A 16,295-nucleotide genomic window follows, 5' to 3' on the forward strand; every position below is an offset into this window, starting at 1 on the left:
TAGTTAAGATCTCATAATACAATAAATAGACATTTTTGTTAATTTATTATCATAATACATTCAATCAGTGTAAGCTTCAAAGTTGTAGGCTAAGCCTTCCCTGAGAACCATCAATTTGAGAAAGTAGCCTAATCTAGCATCCTAACATTAATATTGTTAATAGCCAACCATTAAAAACACAAAAAATAACACTTTGAAACTTTTGTAGACGTTTGAAGATAGTTAGTAAACTAACCAAATACAACTGAGTCATCCTTTCTGCAAAAGTTATTGTCTTTAGAACCAATGGCAGTATAGAAAGAACCAATGGTAGTATAGAAAACCCCAAATTCAATAGTGTTGAAGAATAGCAAGTGTCAGCTCCTTCATCTGTGATCTTCACTTCACACACATGGTAAAAAGCTTCAGTATTGCATCCCTGAGAAATAAACAGAACAGAAAATGATTGGATATATTAAAATAATAATTATAGTTCAATAGAATAGAAAATGTCATAGTGTGGCCATAGTAATCAAGAATTACTTGTACTTTTCCTTCCAGAAACAATCTTAATGTTCTAAATTGCCAGTGAAACCTCTTGGCAAAAGTAAAAAAGTTTAAAGATTACAAACCTTACAAATGGAATGTACGACAAGCCATACCTGCAGATGATACAAAAGTCAATTTGAAACAAACCACTCTGTACCCCAAAATAGTGCTCATAAGAAAACAAAACCACAATTGATATTAATTAAATATTACATACCAGGCAAATGCTAAGACTTGCAAGATGCAGAACAACAGAGCAAGACCAAAGTTCTTCCACTAAAAGAAAAAAAAGCTACGTTCACCAACTGTAAGAAACTCCTTGTAACCATCACAAGCTATACCATGCCACCATGACAATGTTTTATTCAACTTATTTTTCATGCAAACCCATCCCCTGTCTCGTACATAAAACATGTGAGTGCTGTTATGCTATTGGTTGGGATCCCAACTTACCCAGAATGCAGCACAGAGGGTCAACACAAGACAGGTCTAGAACACAGAAGAGACCTTTTCAGATGTAAGGCTTCCAAACTGCTGGCATGAATACACAAGCCACCCTACAAGTAGCTTATCATGAACATGGCTTTAGGCCTTTGGACCTTACGGGAATGATCAAAACTATCATTATTGCGTCTGAGTCCATTGAAATGGCTTGAACATCCAGTATTTTTCTTTAGACTAAATTTTTTTTCCCATTCCCTAGGTGGACACTTTGATATTGAATGAAAGGAAAAGACCAGAAGGCCTAACCCAGGCACTGCTGATGACTCACCAGCATGATGGTGGTAGCCAGAGCTCTCGTTTTGTCACACATCCTCTTCAGCTGTTTCACTGGGCCCATCAGAAACATGGTGCTGTGGGCAGATTCACACCATCACATCAGAAACATGGTGCTGTGGGCAGATTCACACCATCACATCAGAAACATGGTGCTGTGGGCAGATTCACACCATCACATCAGAAACATGGTGCTGTGGGCAGATTCACACCATCACATCTCCCCTGCTGTATAAGAGGCCATATAACACAGTAGCAAAACTCTCCCAAATATTGTCGTCTGTGTATGTTTTAATATGGTGTCCCTTACATGGATTCTGCATCTGTATATCCACATTTACAGTAAAAAATAAATAAATCTTGTGACGTCTGTGTGTGAAAGCAATTAGAAGTGGGTCGCACCTGGATAGGGAGCAGACATTTCCAAAGGTGTAAAACACGATGAATATAATGATTCCAATCTTTGGAATGAACAGCGTGCATACTCCCTACAAAGGCAAGCAGAGACACACAGCAAGTTACAGGATTCAAGTTTGTGTTTTTATGGGCTAATATTAGGCCTACTGAAGTTCAGGTTTGTAGAGTAACCACCAACAGTTTACATAATATGTAATAAACTGTCATTTATGTATGATTTATTAGTCCTTTTTTGGCAAACTGATATTATATTCAACTCCCTTTGGTCAAGATTGAGACTAAGTAGGGTTGTAGACAAACTAGTGAAAGAAGAGTTGAACTGCATGTCTGCAGTCTCCAAAGCAAGACAAACCAGTAGTACAACATTACTCTCTTCAGCTTTTAATAGAACAATGGAGTATGGAAGCCTTGATACAGAGAAACCAACTGTAGCCTATATCATGTAGCCTACATACGGTGTTCTCACCAATATAGTGCAAACAACGCCAATCACGAAACAGCCGATGAATCCTTTTATGCGTGTACCCCAGCCTAAAGTGGAGGCTTCGTTCGCTGCCTGCAATAACGTGAAATGTGTCAATCAATTTTAATTACGCTTTTATATAACCTTATTTTAACAAAGTTATTTTCAGTCAAGATTTTGGAACTTTTGTTCTTTCTAAAAAAATAAACATGTTTTGATTACCGATCATTAAGTCATCCTCTAGTCTAGATGAAATCTTAAAAATGACGCTGATTTGAAAACATACCTGTAAAATATTGCGGTCTTCATTCCGCGCCTCTTCACCGCTCAAAACTGACTTTAGTTTGTCCATAATGGCTATTGTGTGATGTATCAGAGGGCACAATTAAATTTATTTCCCTTCAAATTGTGCGAGCTCACTCTTGTAGGCGTCACGGACATTCCGTGTCTGCCACCTGTTAGCCCTGTTAACATCCGTCTTGCGAATGATAGGCTCACGGTCACATCTGTTGACTGTGGCCAAAGGGGTCAGCTATGATTTACAAATGAAGCAGACAAATTGAATTGAAATTGATTTGAAATTAAAACATGGCTTTAATGAAAAGTTGACGCATATATAACAAACTCAGTAACTGACATACAACAATTAGCCTACTTGAAGATCATAAGATGATCAAAGTCAAAAAGTATAGCGGTTAAAATCCAGATCAGATATTGACAAATGTACAACCACAAGTAAAATCTGTTAAAAAAAAAAACTATCATATATATATATCAAAATTCAGATGATAAAATAAATACATCAATTCAAAATATGTCCCAAATTGCACATAATATCCTTTGGCAGGTTATTGCTTTTAGTGACAGCTTGTTCAGGTTGCGTAGTGTAGGATGGGACTGACAGAAAACTACATTATGGAAAATAAAGCAAGAATTCTGAGTTTGATGATAAACAATTAATTGGTTTTATCATTAATCACTCATTTGATCAATGAACATGTTTTAGATTACGTTTACAAAAAAATTGAAATGCATGTTTGTGTCTACTCGTCAAATACACTGTTTCCACTGGAAGGGATGAGAAGGAACCATAAACTTCCAGCAATCTTAATATTTGTCTCAGTAGACAAAACTGCAGATGCAACTTTTTTTTTTACCAGTTTCAAGTATTTGCTTAGAATGACCTAATGACGCTCTGGATAAGAGCGTCTGCTAAATGAATAAATGTAATGAATGTACAACACGTAATACCTGTCATCACCACACATGGCACTGCTACAAAAACTGTGGCAAAAAACATCCCTGTTTGTTTAGATACTCACTCAACTCCATCACATGACAGGTCATTTAACACATTAAAACTTTAGCCCCGTACTTTCGCAGTACAAAGCTTCATGAAATACGTGCAGTAGCATGAATTAGTATAAATAAGATATGCCTCACGGACAATGATGCCAGGCCTGAGCATAAAAAAGAGAATACAGACTCAAATTTTCTATGGAAAAATAATACAAATTGTTTAGATTTGGTTCTGTTTGGTTCTCATCTCTGGCTGTGAATCCCTGGAGGCGCATGGGCCGGCTACGGGTTGTCAAGGTGGGATTCCTTGTGTCGAATCACCATTGAATCACCCAGAATTTGGTACTCTGTAAGAGATAGACAGGTAGATCGACAGACAGATAGACAGACAGGTAGACAGACAGATAGACAGACAGACAGGTAGACAGACACATAGGCCTTTATAGAATCTCCTCCTCTGATTCTGGGTCTCTTTCCTTGGGCTTCAGCAGTCCCATCTCCATGGGTGGAGTCCTTTTCAATCTGGAGCCCACCACACTGCAGGGGACAAGTAAGGCATCACTGAAGCAGGAACAAACATATACACGCCCATAGAGGTGATGATTGAACTACAACAAGCCTTGATGAACTACAAAGATGGGCCTCACCAGCTGACGGTGCAGTAGACCACACCCACGGTGAGCAGGGCAAAGGCCAGGTGCCAGCAGTAGCACATGGTGATGAACATCATGTTGCTGTGATCCTTCAGGTCCCACTCAGGTCCGTTGGGAGGATACAGCACAAATCCAATCTGTCACAGGAGAGAAGGTCTTCGTGTGTGAGGGACGCGACAACGCGTCTGTGGGTCCTACGCAAAGAGGAACACACAAACATACACACACACCTGCCAGAACCAGCTCCCCTGTAGCAGGGTCAGGCTGCATCGCAGGAGCTCCAGAAGGATGTTCCCTCGGTGGAAGACCTCCAGGAAGGCCGTGAGGGCCGAGCCAAAGATGGCGTAGAGCAACAGCTGGTGGACGTGGACGTCCAGCATCGACCTGCCATGGAGGTGGTACAGGAAGAGGAATCCTGAAACACAACAACAACACCGTTTTAACCGTAGATGTGATTTGTAGGTAGTTTTGCAGTGCGTAGCCGTGGCTGTGAAGTAGCAGGGAACTATTTGTGGTTCCACAAATTGGCCAAACACACCCTCTAACCCACCCGTCCCACTCTGCTCCACATGCCCTACCCACCTGCACCAGACTGCTCCCCCCCCACTAAAGAAATACGTCTCACCCTCGGTGAAGAACGCCAGGGCCAGCATCATCCTGTCCAGCGCCACGGGGGCGGCCCCTGTGCCGTGCACGACCAGAGACATGGCCGCCGCCAGCCCGAAGAACAGGTACATGGTGGCGTGCTGCCAGTTCATCAGGCACTCCCAGTGCTTCTCCGTGTAGTCGTACAGGTGGAGCCTAGGACCCTGCGCCGCAAACTGCTCCGCCAACATCCCTGGATGACCACACACAGCCTCCTCAGTTAGATGGGGTTCGTTTGTTTCGTGTCACACAAACTGTCATAAATCAGGACTCCGATGCGAAGCGGTTGGTTTATTTCTCCAAAAAATGTACATCATCCAGCTAATTTACACGGCCACTTACTAAACAAATTCATTATTTGACCGTGTGTCGCTGATGCTTACCGACCACAGAGAAGAAGAGGACGACAGACCCTTCCATCAGCTCTAGACGCCGCTGTGTTGCCCTGTTGGCCAGGCGGGTGGAACCCAGGCTCTTGTTCCTGCGGGTGGTGTTCCAGAGGGAGTACTTCCCTGCCCACCACAGCCCGACAATCAGGAAGAACGCCCCCGGCAACGCGTGACCCTTGAAGCTGCCCATGTCTCCCCTCACGCCTCCCAAGCACTGTGAAGGAGAGAGACACCGTCTTTGCATTGGATGAATGTTTACATTTACATTTAGTCATTTAGCAGACGCTCTTATCCAAAGTGACTTACAGCAAGTACAGGGACACCCAAGTAGGGTGAAGTGTCTTGCCCAAGGACACAACGTCAGTTGGCATGACCGGGAATCGAACTAGCAACCTTCGGATTACTAGCCCGATTCCCTCACCGCTCAGCCACCTGACTCCCTGTTGGTCCGAATGTTGGTCCGGATGCTTTCCAAGTGAGGAAACATGTTGTAGCTTTATGTGTTTGACCATGGGCGTAGGTTTGTTTTCAAATGTAGGTGGGACAGCTTTTGGACGCGGCAGTCAAATATATTTTTCTTAATAAAATGTGTGTGTGCATGTGTGTGTGTTTGAGGGAGAGTGGGGGTGCACAGATTTGCCATTTTCAAAAGTAGGTGGGACATTAATTAAACCTATGTCCCTTGTCCCTTGATGTTTAACCTGCAAAATAGCGAAAGTCAGTGCTGACCAGCTGATCAAGAATGAGCTGTCTGAGACCCTGAACATTAGTATCCAAAACTGGAAAACACTAAGACTACACAAGTCCGAGCATCTACAGCTGAACGGGTCATAATAACAGAAGCTCTTTCAAGCTTGATCATGATGTGTTGGGTGGAAGTTATAAAAAATCATATGTGACGCAACTGGTTTTGTCAAGGGAACAATTCTCGTAAAAAATACATCAAAGGAAAAAGGAAAAGTGGAAGGAGTGTCTGCTGATGCGGTAAACAGCGCAATCAGGTGTAATGAGTTTAGAAGAGACGTCTCCACAGCTTGACCTTGTCCACTTGCACCTCTGGATGGGGAGGTGTGTCGTGCTAGAGGGGCTAAGAGATGTGCAGAGACAACCTCGAATTGTCAGCTTTTTACCTCACAGCTGATGTTTTGCAAATTCACTTCTCCTCTTCGGATTGGTAAATATTCACTTTGTGAGCCTGCGGTTGTCTGGAACAACCGTACTCACGTATAGAAAAATAAATAAATAATGGGGGGGGGGGGGGGAGAAGCTCTTTGTTACATGTGAGTGGCGCGGTGATTTCGAGTGTGTTGTTGAAGCACAATATCGAGCTACGACAGCTCAATAGATTCAAGCAAGAAAATGAGCCCAATATGGTGTTAAAATGTCAGTGCAGCTCAGGGATCTCTTCATTCAGATGCAGCCTGCCTCTTCACTGTTCTATTTCCATCCCAAACAGCTGCCTATGATCATTTGATCCTTTGTCTGAATTGTTGAACCAGAAAACTAGTCAAGCACACATGCACACACAAACGCCTAATTAATTACAAATGAACTACATTATCTTTCAGTGTACAGGACTGACTCTCTCGTTCCTAGTTTAAACATTTCTTTATGGCTCCTGTGTTTGTACTCACTGAATCACTGAATGCTGATTATGTGCAGTGATGCTCGTACATGTGATTACTCCAGCAGACTGCAGGAGGGGACAAGTTAAGGAGCGGACAACAAAACGGAATATTTGGGGATTCAGACCCAATTCACTACTGCTGGTCACGATTCTTCATCAGAGTATCCTCTCTGCACGGTGTCACCATGGTGATAGAACCCAATTACTCCTCTGGGCCACTTTGAGGGCTAGAAGAACCTTGTGTGATTGGTTGGCATCTATTCTCAATACAACAACAGCACAAGATTGTGTCTGGGAGAGTCTGCAAATGATGTCCATGATATGAGACCATGGCTGATCAACAGTGGAGTAAAATAATGTAATGCTGATTGATGTTATTTATTTTAGCTGCACTGTGGTGTGAAACCAAATGTTACTGAAGCTAACGGTGTCCAGAGGCCATTGCAACATCATATAATTAGAGAGGAACTCCTGGGCTTTGTGGTTTTCTTAAAGCGTAATATTAAATCAGAGCAGAGGTCTGAGGAATAAAGTGGCGTGCAAGCAAGAGGCTGTCAAGGCTCTTGTTGAGTCAGTCGTACAGACTTTACTTCTGGCTACCGTATTAGCACTTTAAACAGTAGGCTATATGTATTTTGTGGATTTGTGCTTTGATATCATGCAGGCTTTGTTCATACAGTGCGATATTCCTACAATGCTTTAAACTTACAGTCATTTAGAATGGTAGTGTATATAAAGTTTAAAAAAATGTCTGTGAAATATGTCTGCTGTTTTAGAAAGCTGTAGCGTAAAGTCGTCTTACCTAAATCGGTGATTTCTGAATTGTCTGGATTTGAAAAGTTGGTGGTGGTTCCGTTAAACAAAATCAACATTTATTCTATTCCAGCAAATTGTAAACCATTTCACCATCTTCCCAACGAAGTCTTTGTCTAGTCCCTGACAACAAAACTCTCTAAGACAAAGCAAAAAAGTGAGAAGACCACGCAACCTTCATCTGTTCTCTGGACACAGTTTCGCAATCACTTTTTCGCGATGATGATGATTTATTCAGAGAATTTAGGGGAATAGCATAACGTTTTGGGATTGGCTGGATTTCCTAAAGGGACGTCACTTTTGCTTTCGTTAATTGGATGAAAACCTTTTCAGTCTGCTGGAAGAAAGATTCCACGTGTGCACTTTTACCCCGCCTGCAAGAGGATGGCGGTGGAACTTCAATACATAAACGGAAAGAAAATCCACTACATCAGACAGTGCATAGGCTATTTTTCTAAACAGGTCGTTTAGCATTCATGTTGGTATTAAATTATCCACCTTAACTTTACGAGTAAATAGAACAGAATCACCAGTTGATTTTAAGAAACTTTGAATCTACGTGGCGAGAGAATGTCGAGGTCAAATTTGGATAGGAAATGATGACCAGTCAAATTCCTTCAGTGGTACAGCGAAGCCTACGTGCGAGGCATCACGTTGTTCTTAAGCAAGATGTTTATACCAGATTTTATGAATTTGTCAAAGGCAGTTTCACTATCATGAACTATCAAGAAATATCTTCAAATGTATATCACAAATTTGGCATTAACTTTATTCCACGAGATAGTTGGAAGGTTACAGTTCATCAGACATGACTGGCAAGGGTAAGGCAGGAGGAGGAGGGTGTTAAACATAGTAAAATACTACATACCATTTTTTCAAATGTTCTTTTTACATCCTAAAGCCATGTCAGCAGAGTATAGCTGTATATCACTTTAAATTGAATATAAATATAATGAGGGATTAGGCTACCATAGGCTACTATCCTCCCAACTGTCAAACCATATCTAAAATAACTTATTCACTACATCAACATACTGTGCCAGTCAGTATGTTGACTACTAAGTTGCTGATAACAATAATGAAACAAAGACAGACAGAGCTAGATAGAACCACCCTGTCAGATTCCGGATTCCCAGTGTTCCAATAAGGTCCCACGCCCACCCACACACACACACTCCCACCCCCCACCCCCATGTGAACGCAGGACCAGGAGGAGATGCAGGGCCGTCAGGGCATGTAGATGTGAACGCAAGACCAGGAGGAGATGCAGGGCCGTCAGGGCATGTAGATGTGAACGCAAGACCAGGAGGAGATGCAGGGCCGTCAGGGCATGTAGATGTGAACGCAAGACCAGGAGGAGATGCAGGGCCGTCAGGGCATGTAGATGTGAACGCAGGACCAGGAGAAGGGCTCGGGGATGAGCACGTAGGAGCGGCAGGACGGGCACGTCTGTCTCCTCCACAGCCACCGCTCCATACACTGAAACGCACAGACGGGAGGTTAGGTCATGCACTCACACGCTCGCACACCACCGCACGGCCACGCCGTCTCACGTTCAGCCATCTCACGCTCAGCCCCTGGGCAATGAGGGGAACGATAAATACTAGCACTCCCCCAAAAATATATGCAATAAAGATGTTTTTAAATAGTGTCAACTACTGCTAACTACTACAACTAATACTATGTGATGCGCCACTATGGCCGACCCCCTGAGAATATTCAACAAGAGGTGAGCCACGCAGTCGGACTGCCACAGGATGCATCTGGGAGAGCACAGGACACGTTTTAGTCTGCTTGGTTGTTTTGGCATTGATTTCCATTATTTATCACATGCATGCAGAGCTGACTGACCTACCGACAGGAGCAAAGCTTTAACCTCTTGTCCCTCCTCTCAGGGTCAGAACCTGAGACCTACTATGACCTTTGACCCCCGAATTTAAATGTTCTGGACAGTTTTGGAGGTTCTCGGAAAGGTAGAGAAGTTACATTATGATACATCTTGACTAAGCTGGTAAACAGATTCCCTTAATGAGGTATTTGATGTCTTTGAGTATTTATGGAACGGTACAGAGATATAAACACTGAAATAACACAGAACATATTTATTTTTTCTTAAGGCTTAAATGTTATAGAAATCCCTCATGAAATAGAAACCACACACATTTAATACTATTGCATGCAATGTATATATCAACTAACAACTGGATTAAATATCAGAATATAACGTCAACACACATAAGAACATCAAAGATGGAAATAATGTAAATAAAATGGATGAAAACGAAATAAAATCGACTTGTCTATTAAATCTAATTGGTATACTGTAACTGTAGGTGTATTTCATATGATAGATGGAAAGATTGAGCAGGACAAGATTCAGCATGGGGTAAGTTCTGTGACTTGCTTTTGTGACAGAAAATGGGATTCCACTGTTCGGAAAAGATGACCGAAAAGAAGCATTGGACATGGTTTTGGATTAGCCCATAGAAAACACAAAAGCATGAACTGCTCTACAGTACTACTAGTTCTTAGGATCAAACCAGGGCCTGTATATAACTGGAGGAGAGTTCCAATGGAACACTCTCTATGATGTGAAAAGTTCAAACAGGACGCTGAGGCTCGGTTCGAAACATTCAGGTTCTCTTTCTCTCCGTCTTCCAGCGAAGACATCCTGGCTTCCGTCCTGATATCAGCGTTGTCTCCGCAGAGAGAGCTGGCGGCGAGGCATCCGATATTCCTCGGACCCGTCGCAGAACGGCCCCTCCCCTGACTTCCGCCGCTCGTCTGTGGACCTCCTCCTCTCGCTCTCGGCCGTGGCGCTGCTGCTCCGGGGTCGCGCCGTCTCTCCTCTCCTCGCCGCCTTCCCAGCCCCCCACCAATCACAGACACCGTGTGAGCATCCCAGCCAATCACAGACATCGTGTGCATGCCCAGTCCCGTGGGTCTCGAGGGTGTGATCCATGCTCCGGATGGGGGTTGGTGCAGAGGGGCAAGTGAGGATAGCGTGCCTGCATCCTATCTCGTCATGCGATGTGACAAGGACCCCCCCCCCCCCCCCCCCCCTTGAGCCAATGAAGTACATGCATGAAGGTCATGCTCCTGTTGATGTGTGGCATGCTGGTGCAGTGAGTGGTATGGATAGGGGAGCACAGGGTGGTGGTATAGGAGTGACATGCCTGGAGCCTACCGAGGGTCAGGAGGATGGGGGGTGATCAGGACCTCCTACCTCTTTGTGGAAACGGTGAGCACAGTACAGCTCTTGGACCGCTCCTCCTACATCCTTCCTCATGTCCCCATGGCAGATAAGACACACATTGTCTGCTTCACTCTAGAGGAGAGAGATCCATTATACATTAGCCTGATGCTTGTTGCCTGTCAGTAAAATCCATAGACAGCCTTCACAACACATTTCATTCCTAATAAAAAGTTTCAGACAAATGGCTGTTACAGACTGTATGTAACAGTGAACTATGTGGGGCTTTTAGTGCTTTGTTACTTTTCCCTTTTTCATGACACAATATTTTACATTTACATTAATTAATTTAGCAGATGTTTTTACCCAAAGCAATTTACAAATAGTGCATCTGGAAAGTGCAGCAGAAGATCTCCCTGTAGTCAAAATTCTAATTCTAAATCTTCGGGGTCACATTAAGATGTCCCCCCCTCAACTTACGAAAGACGTGACCTTCTTGTTGTGGAAATGCAGTCTCCTCTCAAACGACTCGGTGAGCTCGGGGATGGTGGTGATACGGTTCTCCGGCAAGACGGACTTCTGGCGGTTGATGTCATCTGAGGACACTCGGCGTGCGCGGGGGTGAACCTTGACCTCCTTCTCCAGTTGAGGGTTAGGCGTTATGCTGGCCGCCTGAAGACGATTCAGTTGCATGGCATCCAGCTGGGACTGGGACACAGAGAAAAGATAACATGTTAGACATATTCAGGAAAGATTAAACTTCAGTGTACTCTCCACTACAGAGGCACTGCCAGAGAGATGAAGGGGGGTGAGCACAAAGGCCTACTTACACCTTTTGTGTCATTAAACTACCTTGTTTTATCCTTATAAGTATTGAAAGTAGTCTTGTGTTGAGCAGCACGCTAATTACAGTACAAGGGCCTAGATTATTTGAGTCAATTTATTAATTCCTCAACAATGTAAATCACAGAAATGCAACAACAACAACAAAAAACATGCTGTATAGGACCGGGTCAACTTTCCTGTTTAACTTCTCCTTACTTTAAGTAAGTTGGTCTCTGCTCTGTGTGAATGCAATAAGTACTGTGCGTGTGAGTGGAAGTATGTTATTCCTGCAGATTAAACTAGTGGGAGAACTCCAATGAGGGCAGGACAAGGGTTGTGCTGGAGTTTCTGTGAATCATGGTGATACCAGTTACAATTTAAAATGAAATATAGATCAAATGCTTTTAGCCTTTCAACTTTCAGTAGTGAGGTTTAAGAAGTTAGCCCACTCATTCCCCTGAATTCTGTCAATATTGATGAAAACATTGGCCTAATCGACTGCATAGCAATCTATTTTCATCTGATGTGTAAATCCCCATCCATAGCTTGTTGACACTGAAAGCCGTACAGTATTGAGCGATGGTTGCATGCGTGACTGAAAGGTTGTGTGTGTGTGTGTGTGTGTGTATGTATGTGTGTGTGCGTGCGTGCGTGCGTGTGTGTGTGTGTGTGTGTGTGTAGATCAGGCATCAGGGACTAATAGATAATGGGTCACCTCTAATCAAACTCTGTGTGATTATTCTCTGCAGAGACTGTGAACAACACAATTGTGTAAAGCAGAATCATAAATGGTTAAATTTCTGTACCTTTAACCATTATATACATCTTATTCCGAACAGATTAGGTAGCAACGTCCATGGGCTTATGTTGTAACACGATTACACAACCACATGTACAACACTAACTCTTGCCATATCATAAGCACAGCATACATCTAAACCAATTCAATCTAGTGATCACATTACACTTCAGTAATGATCACGTTCACGCTGTAGGAATTTAAACATTTAATGAAATAGACCTGCAATGTATTTTACATTTAAGCTTGTAAAAAAATATTTGTTAACAACTACCAACATCTATTTGTGGAAAATTGCAGACATCTAATAATTATAGTCCAGTTGTAATCCAGTTATTATTATCTAAAATGATTTATTTTTTGTGTCGAGTAACAGTCATTTCCAGCGAAGTCTACTTCCCCTGGTCATTCAGACAGAAGCTCCCTCCCCACACAGCGCTGCACGCGAACGAACAGACACCAGGATGGTGGTTCCTACCATGCAGGGGAGGGAGGCCCGGCGGTCTGCCTTTGCCCTGGCCGGTCTCCTGAAGCTGCGCTTTCTCTCTTTGGATCGTGCGCTCTGTGACCCGTGACCCCAGTAGCTGCTCATCCAGTTGGTAAAGTTGCCATCGTCGTCCTCGTCGTCCCCGATGAGGGAAGGGAGAAGCCTGAGGGCCATGACGGAGGTGGTCCGGGGAGCTCACCAGAGCTCCAGGTGAGGGAAGTGTGGAGGCGGGCGGTGGTCACTACCTGGGTTGGGTGACACCGTCCTGGGCCTTGTTCCTCGTCTGGGTCTCCTGCTCTGTGTGCTCCCAAGCTGCAGGTCTACTACAACAATGAGCCTCCACAGCACTGTCCCAGAAAGCCCGAAGGTCTGTTGCTTTAATTAGATCCCTTTGGTTGGTTAAGCACGGCTGGTGGAGTTGTGTTATTCCAGGTTGACACGAAAATAAACTGCTCAGCTTTCGGCCCAGTCTTTAAATAAGTGAATCCCTTGTAATCTGTTTACCATTGGTGAGCGAGTGAAACGGAGGGGGGACTGAGGATAGGAAGACAGCAGCTTGAAAGAGGGGTGGGGTTAGAGGGAGGTGGGGGGGGGGGTGCTTTGAGTCTTTCCATTACAGAGCCCACAGCCTGGGGGGCCGATACTGAAACTCCAATTTCCCCATACTTTCCGCTCACAGAGCACATCAAACCTGTCAATAGTTATGGAGCGTGCGCTGCTCCGTCTATCTCCTGTTGTGAGTTTTGCAGGCTGGAGAGGGGGGGGGGGAGGTGTTGCTGTGTTAGAGCACTGGGCTTTACTGAATCAATGGTTTTTGTTTACAAAAAGTGTCAGGTTTTTTTGTCACGCTCTGAAAAAGTCGCACTGGAATTCATCGTGAATACAATCTTTCGAACGCGATTCGCTGTATCCAGAACATAATTCCACTTTCATCTTTCGAGTCTTTCAAAGATCGTACAGGAGGCTGATGGACTGTACCAATGTAACACTGCCGGCTGATACATGATTGCACTTATATGAATAATTCCAAACCAGTCTGACCTAAACGCATGCTACTTCCTGTTCCATTCGTTTGTTAACCTACCCTGGGGTCTTGTGCTGCCCTGTCACCACTGGTACACTTCATCCCCACCTGCTGAATAACTTTATCATGCAGATTGCATCACAATGTCTAGTCTCACCAGTCTACTCTCTGCAAACTCAATACTGTATGTCCCAAATCTACAGCCGGGAACTAGACAGCCTGCTATTGCAGACCAAACACCGTTATTGAAAAGAGTACCATCGATACGTGAATATATTTTTATCATAAATGTTATTCAGTCTAACATGTACTCACAGGAAACCTCACTTTTAATCTGCTAAAATACGTTGTAGACCCCTTGACATCAATAGAAATCGACCCTGAAATCGGCCCTGCGTATGTGCACATGTGTTACCGTGCTGTGGAGAGCTCCTATGTTGAGGGTACAGCAGGACAGACGTGCTCCAGCTTAGGTAGCATGTGTGAAAGATGATCACCACAGGTGGAAAAGCCTGTGAGAGGGTGTCAGGAGGCTTAAAGGGGACACTAAATCTGATGAGCACCCTCGCCACACTCACCCCAACTTGTTCAGTGATGTAAGTCATTACATAAAAAGTTAACACATGTTTAGGTTTTCCTTCGCGGAATACTGTTTGATTTTGGGAGCTATCGAGTCAATTAAATAACATTTGCACACTTAAGAAGAATAAAGTTGAATGAAGGAAAATGTTGAGCAATTCTTTGAGGAATAGGCTAAATGTATCAAGTAAACATTGAATGGGGTTGGCGATTTTGTGGGGAATACTAGCAACACAAACAAAAGGGACTGGACACACAATCAAATGACAATCAAATAACAGTGATGAATCGCTTGTAAGAAAAAAAAACGAAGCAGATAGTAGCTGGAAATAGTAGCCCTTTTTAGCCTGCTATTTCAACTTCAGACTCACTAAGAATTTTGGGATCTGTAGTTATAACTGGACACAAAGCACAATGTAATTAACTTACAGAGTGAGAGTGTGTCTAAGTTTAGACCCAAACCAGGCCAGGCCCTGTAACACACAAACAGGGGCTGACATGCAGCTAATCACCTCAGCCAGACTGTCCAGAGTAGGTAATCCGGGTTAACGGTGTGAACATTACACATTTACACTGTCACATAACCTCATGCTTTCAGATGTTTATCTGTATGTATGTACAGAAAGAGGCCCCGGTTTGTGTTGGGGAGGACAGACACAACTTCTGGGGCGAGTCAGACGGCTGAGCGGTTAGGGACTTGGGCTATTAATCAGAAGGTTGCCGGTTTGATTCCCTGCCGTGCAAAATGACGTTGTGTCCTTGGGCAAGGCACTTCACCCTACTTGCCTCTGGGAATGTCCCTGTACTTACTGTAAGTCGCTCTGGAGAAGAGCGTCTGCTAAATGACTAAAGGTAAATGTAACAGAAGTACCCTAATAACCTGTGCACTGTGTCTGATAAAAATACCTTTTACACTCTTACCATACACAGCTTTAAACACTGTCAAACGTTTAGAATTGTGCACTTTTGATCCTTGATTATTCACTGTACTTAGTCAGATAGGCACTATTTGTACACCGCTTTGTAAAACCAACTGCTAAATTAATAAAGCGTAAATGCAATGTAACCTCTCAATCCATTGGCAACAAGTTTACACCCAAGCTGCATGGAAAACCAACAAGTGCTCCCCAACCCCAACCCCAACCCCAACCCTGCATAGAATCTGGTGATACTGTAAAGTTGGACTGTACACAGCACTGCTGTGGAGTGATTGTCAAGCACCTCAGGGGGCCAATTGATCACAGGGCTTTCTCTCTAAATCAGCTGGACTGTCTGTATCAAATGGATCATTTAATCATGCGCTGCCAGGGTCATGCTGTAGGACGCAGCATGCCATAAACTCATTAACAGTCAGCAGGTCTGTAGATGACTATGCATGATTGCTGATAGCATCACTTGGATGGGCTATGTTGCATAGTTCGTATTTTCAAGCAGCGTTGCGTACTCTATGAGTCAACATATTTCTACATAAACCCCACACACATACAGTTTATATGTATAGTAATGAATTTATATATACTGTATATACACAATTCCTGGCATGCCAGTGCCTATTATCTATCATGCGCGAGGACATGCCATAGGGCACCAATTGAGTGGTTTGGCTCACCAACAAGCACCAGGCTGAAATGTGACTCACAGGCAATCGAAATCAGGCCATTGAAAACTTCTCGCTCTCTCACGCTCTCTTTCTCACACACACACACACACACACATACAGTATGCATGCAGACATTGTGGTGTCACATGATGTCATGCCACTTCAATTCAGTGAGTA

At 43.6% G+C, this 16,295-nt stretch overlaps 3 protein-coding genes across 5 annotated transcripts; all 3 read right to left on the bottom strand.

Moving 5' to 3' along the window:
- Positions 1-28: 28 nt before the first annotated feature.
- Positions 29-2,667, bottom strand: sft2d2a (SFT2 domain containing 2a). 2 transcript variants are annotated; one of them, XM_062450631.1, is made up of 8 exons: positions 2,472-2,667; positions 2,189-2,278; positions 1,708-1,793; positions 1,301-1,382; positions 982-1,017; positions 746-804; positions 612-641; positions 29-418 (listed from the first exon to the last, which is right to left on the bottom strand). In XM_062450631.1, exons 1-8 carry the CDS (start codon positions 2,535-2,537, stop codon positions 379-381), a joined length of 489 nt encoding a protein of 162 aa, XP_062306615.1. In that variant the 5' UTR covers positions 2,538-2,667; the 3' UTR covers positions 29-378. The 2 variants fall into 2 exon arrangements, with proteins under 2 accessions (XP_062306615.1, XP_062306616.1); XM_062450632.1 differs by lacking the exon at positions 612-641 and having other exon boundaries at positions 716-804.
- Positions 2,668-2,757: 90 nt separating this feature from the next.
- On the bottom strand, positions 2,758-7,836 carry tmem45a (transmembrane protein 45a). The gene is made up of 6 exons (XM_062450502.1): positions 7,601-7,836; positions 5,166-5,385; positions 4,763-4,975; positions 4,368-4,552; positions 4,132-4,274; positions 2,758-4,021 (listed from the first exon to the last, which is right to left on the bottom strand). The coding sequence occupies exons 2-6, from the start codon at positions 5,359-5,361 to the stop codon at positions 3,925-3,927; spliced, it is 834 nt and encodes a 277-aa protein (XP_062306486.1). The 5' UTR covers positions 5,362-5,385; positions 7,601-7,836; the 3' UTR covers positions 2,758-3,924.
- A 973-nt stretch (positions 7,837-8,809) lies between these two features.
- lnp1 (leukemia NUP98 fusion partner 1) lies at positions 8,810-13,430 on the bottom strand. 2 transcript variants are annotated; one of them, XM_062450630.1, is made up of 4 exons: positions 12,907-13,430; positions 11,285-11,512; positions 10,838-10,939; positions 8,810-9,090 (listed from the first exon to the last, which is right to left on the bottom strand). In XM_062450630.1, the coding sequence occupies exons 1-4, from the start codon at positions 13,087-13,089 to the stop codon at positions 8,983-8,985; spliced, it is 621 nt and encodes a 206-aa protein (XP_062306614.1). In that variant the 5' UTR covers positions 13,090-13,430; the 3' UTR covers positions 8,810-8,982. The 2 variants fall into 2 exon arrangements, with proteins under 2 accessions (XP_062306614.1, XP_062306613.1); XM_062450629.1 differs by lacking the exon at positions 8,810-9,090 and adding an exon at positions 9,126-10,471 and having other exon boundaries at positions 12,907-13,427.
- Between the last annotated feature and the right edge of the window lie 2,865 nt (positions 13,431-16,295).

This window comes from Osmerus eperlanus, chromosome 24 (assembly GCF_963692335.1).
Source record: "Osmerus eperlanus chromosome 24, fOsmEpe2.1, whole genome shotgun sequence".
NCBI classification, from domain to species: domain Eukaryota; kingdom Metazoa; phylum Chordata; class Actinopteri; order Osmeriformes; family Osmeridae; genus Osmerus; species Osmerus eperlanus.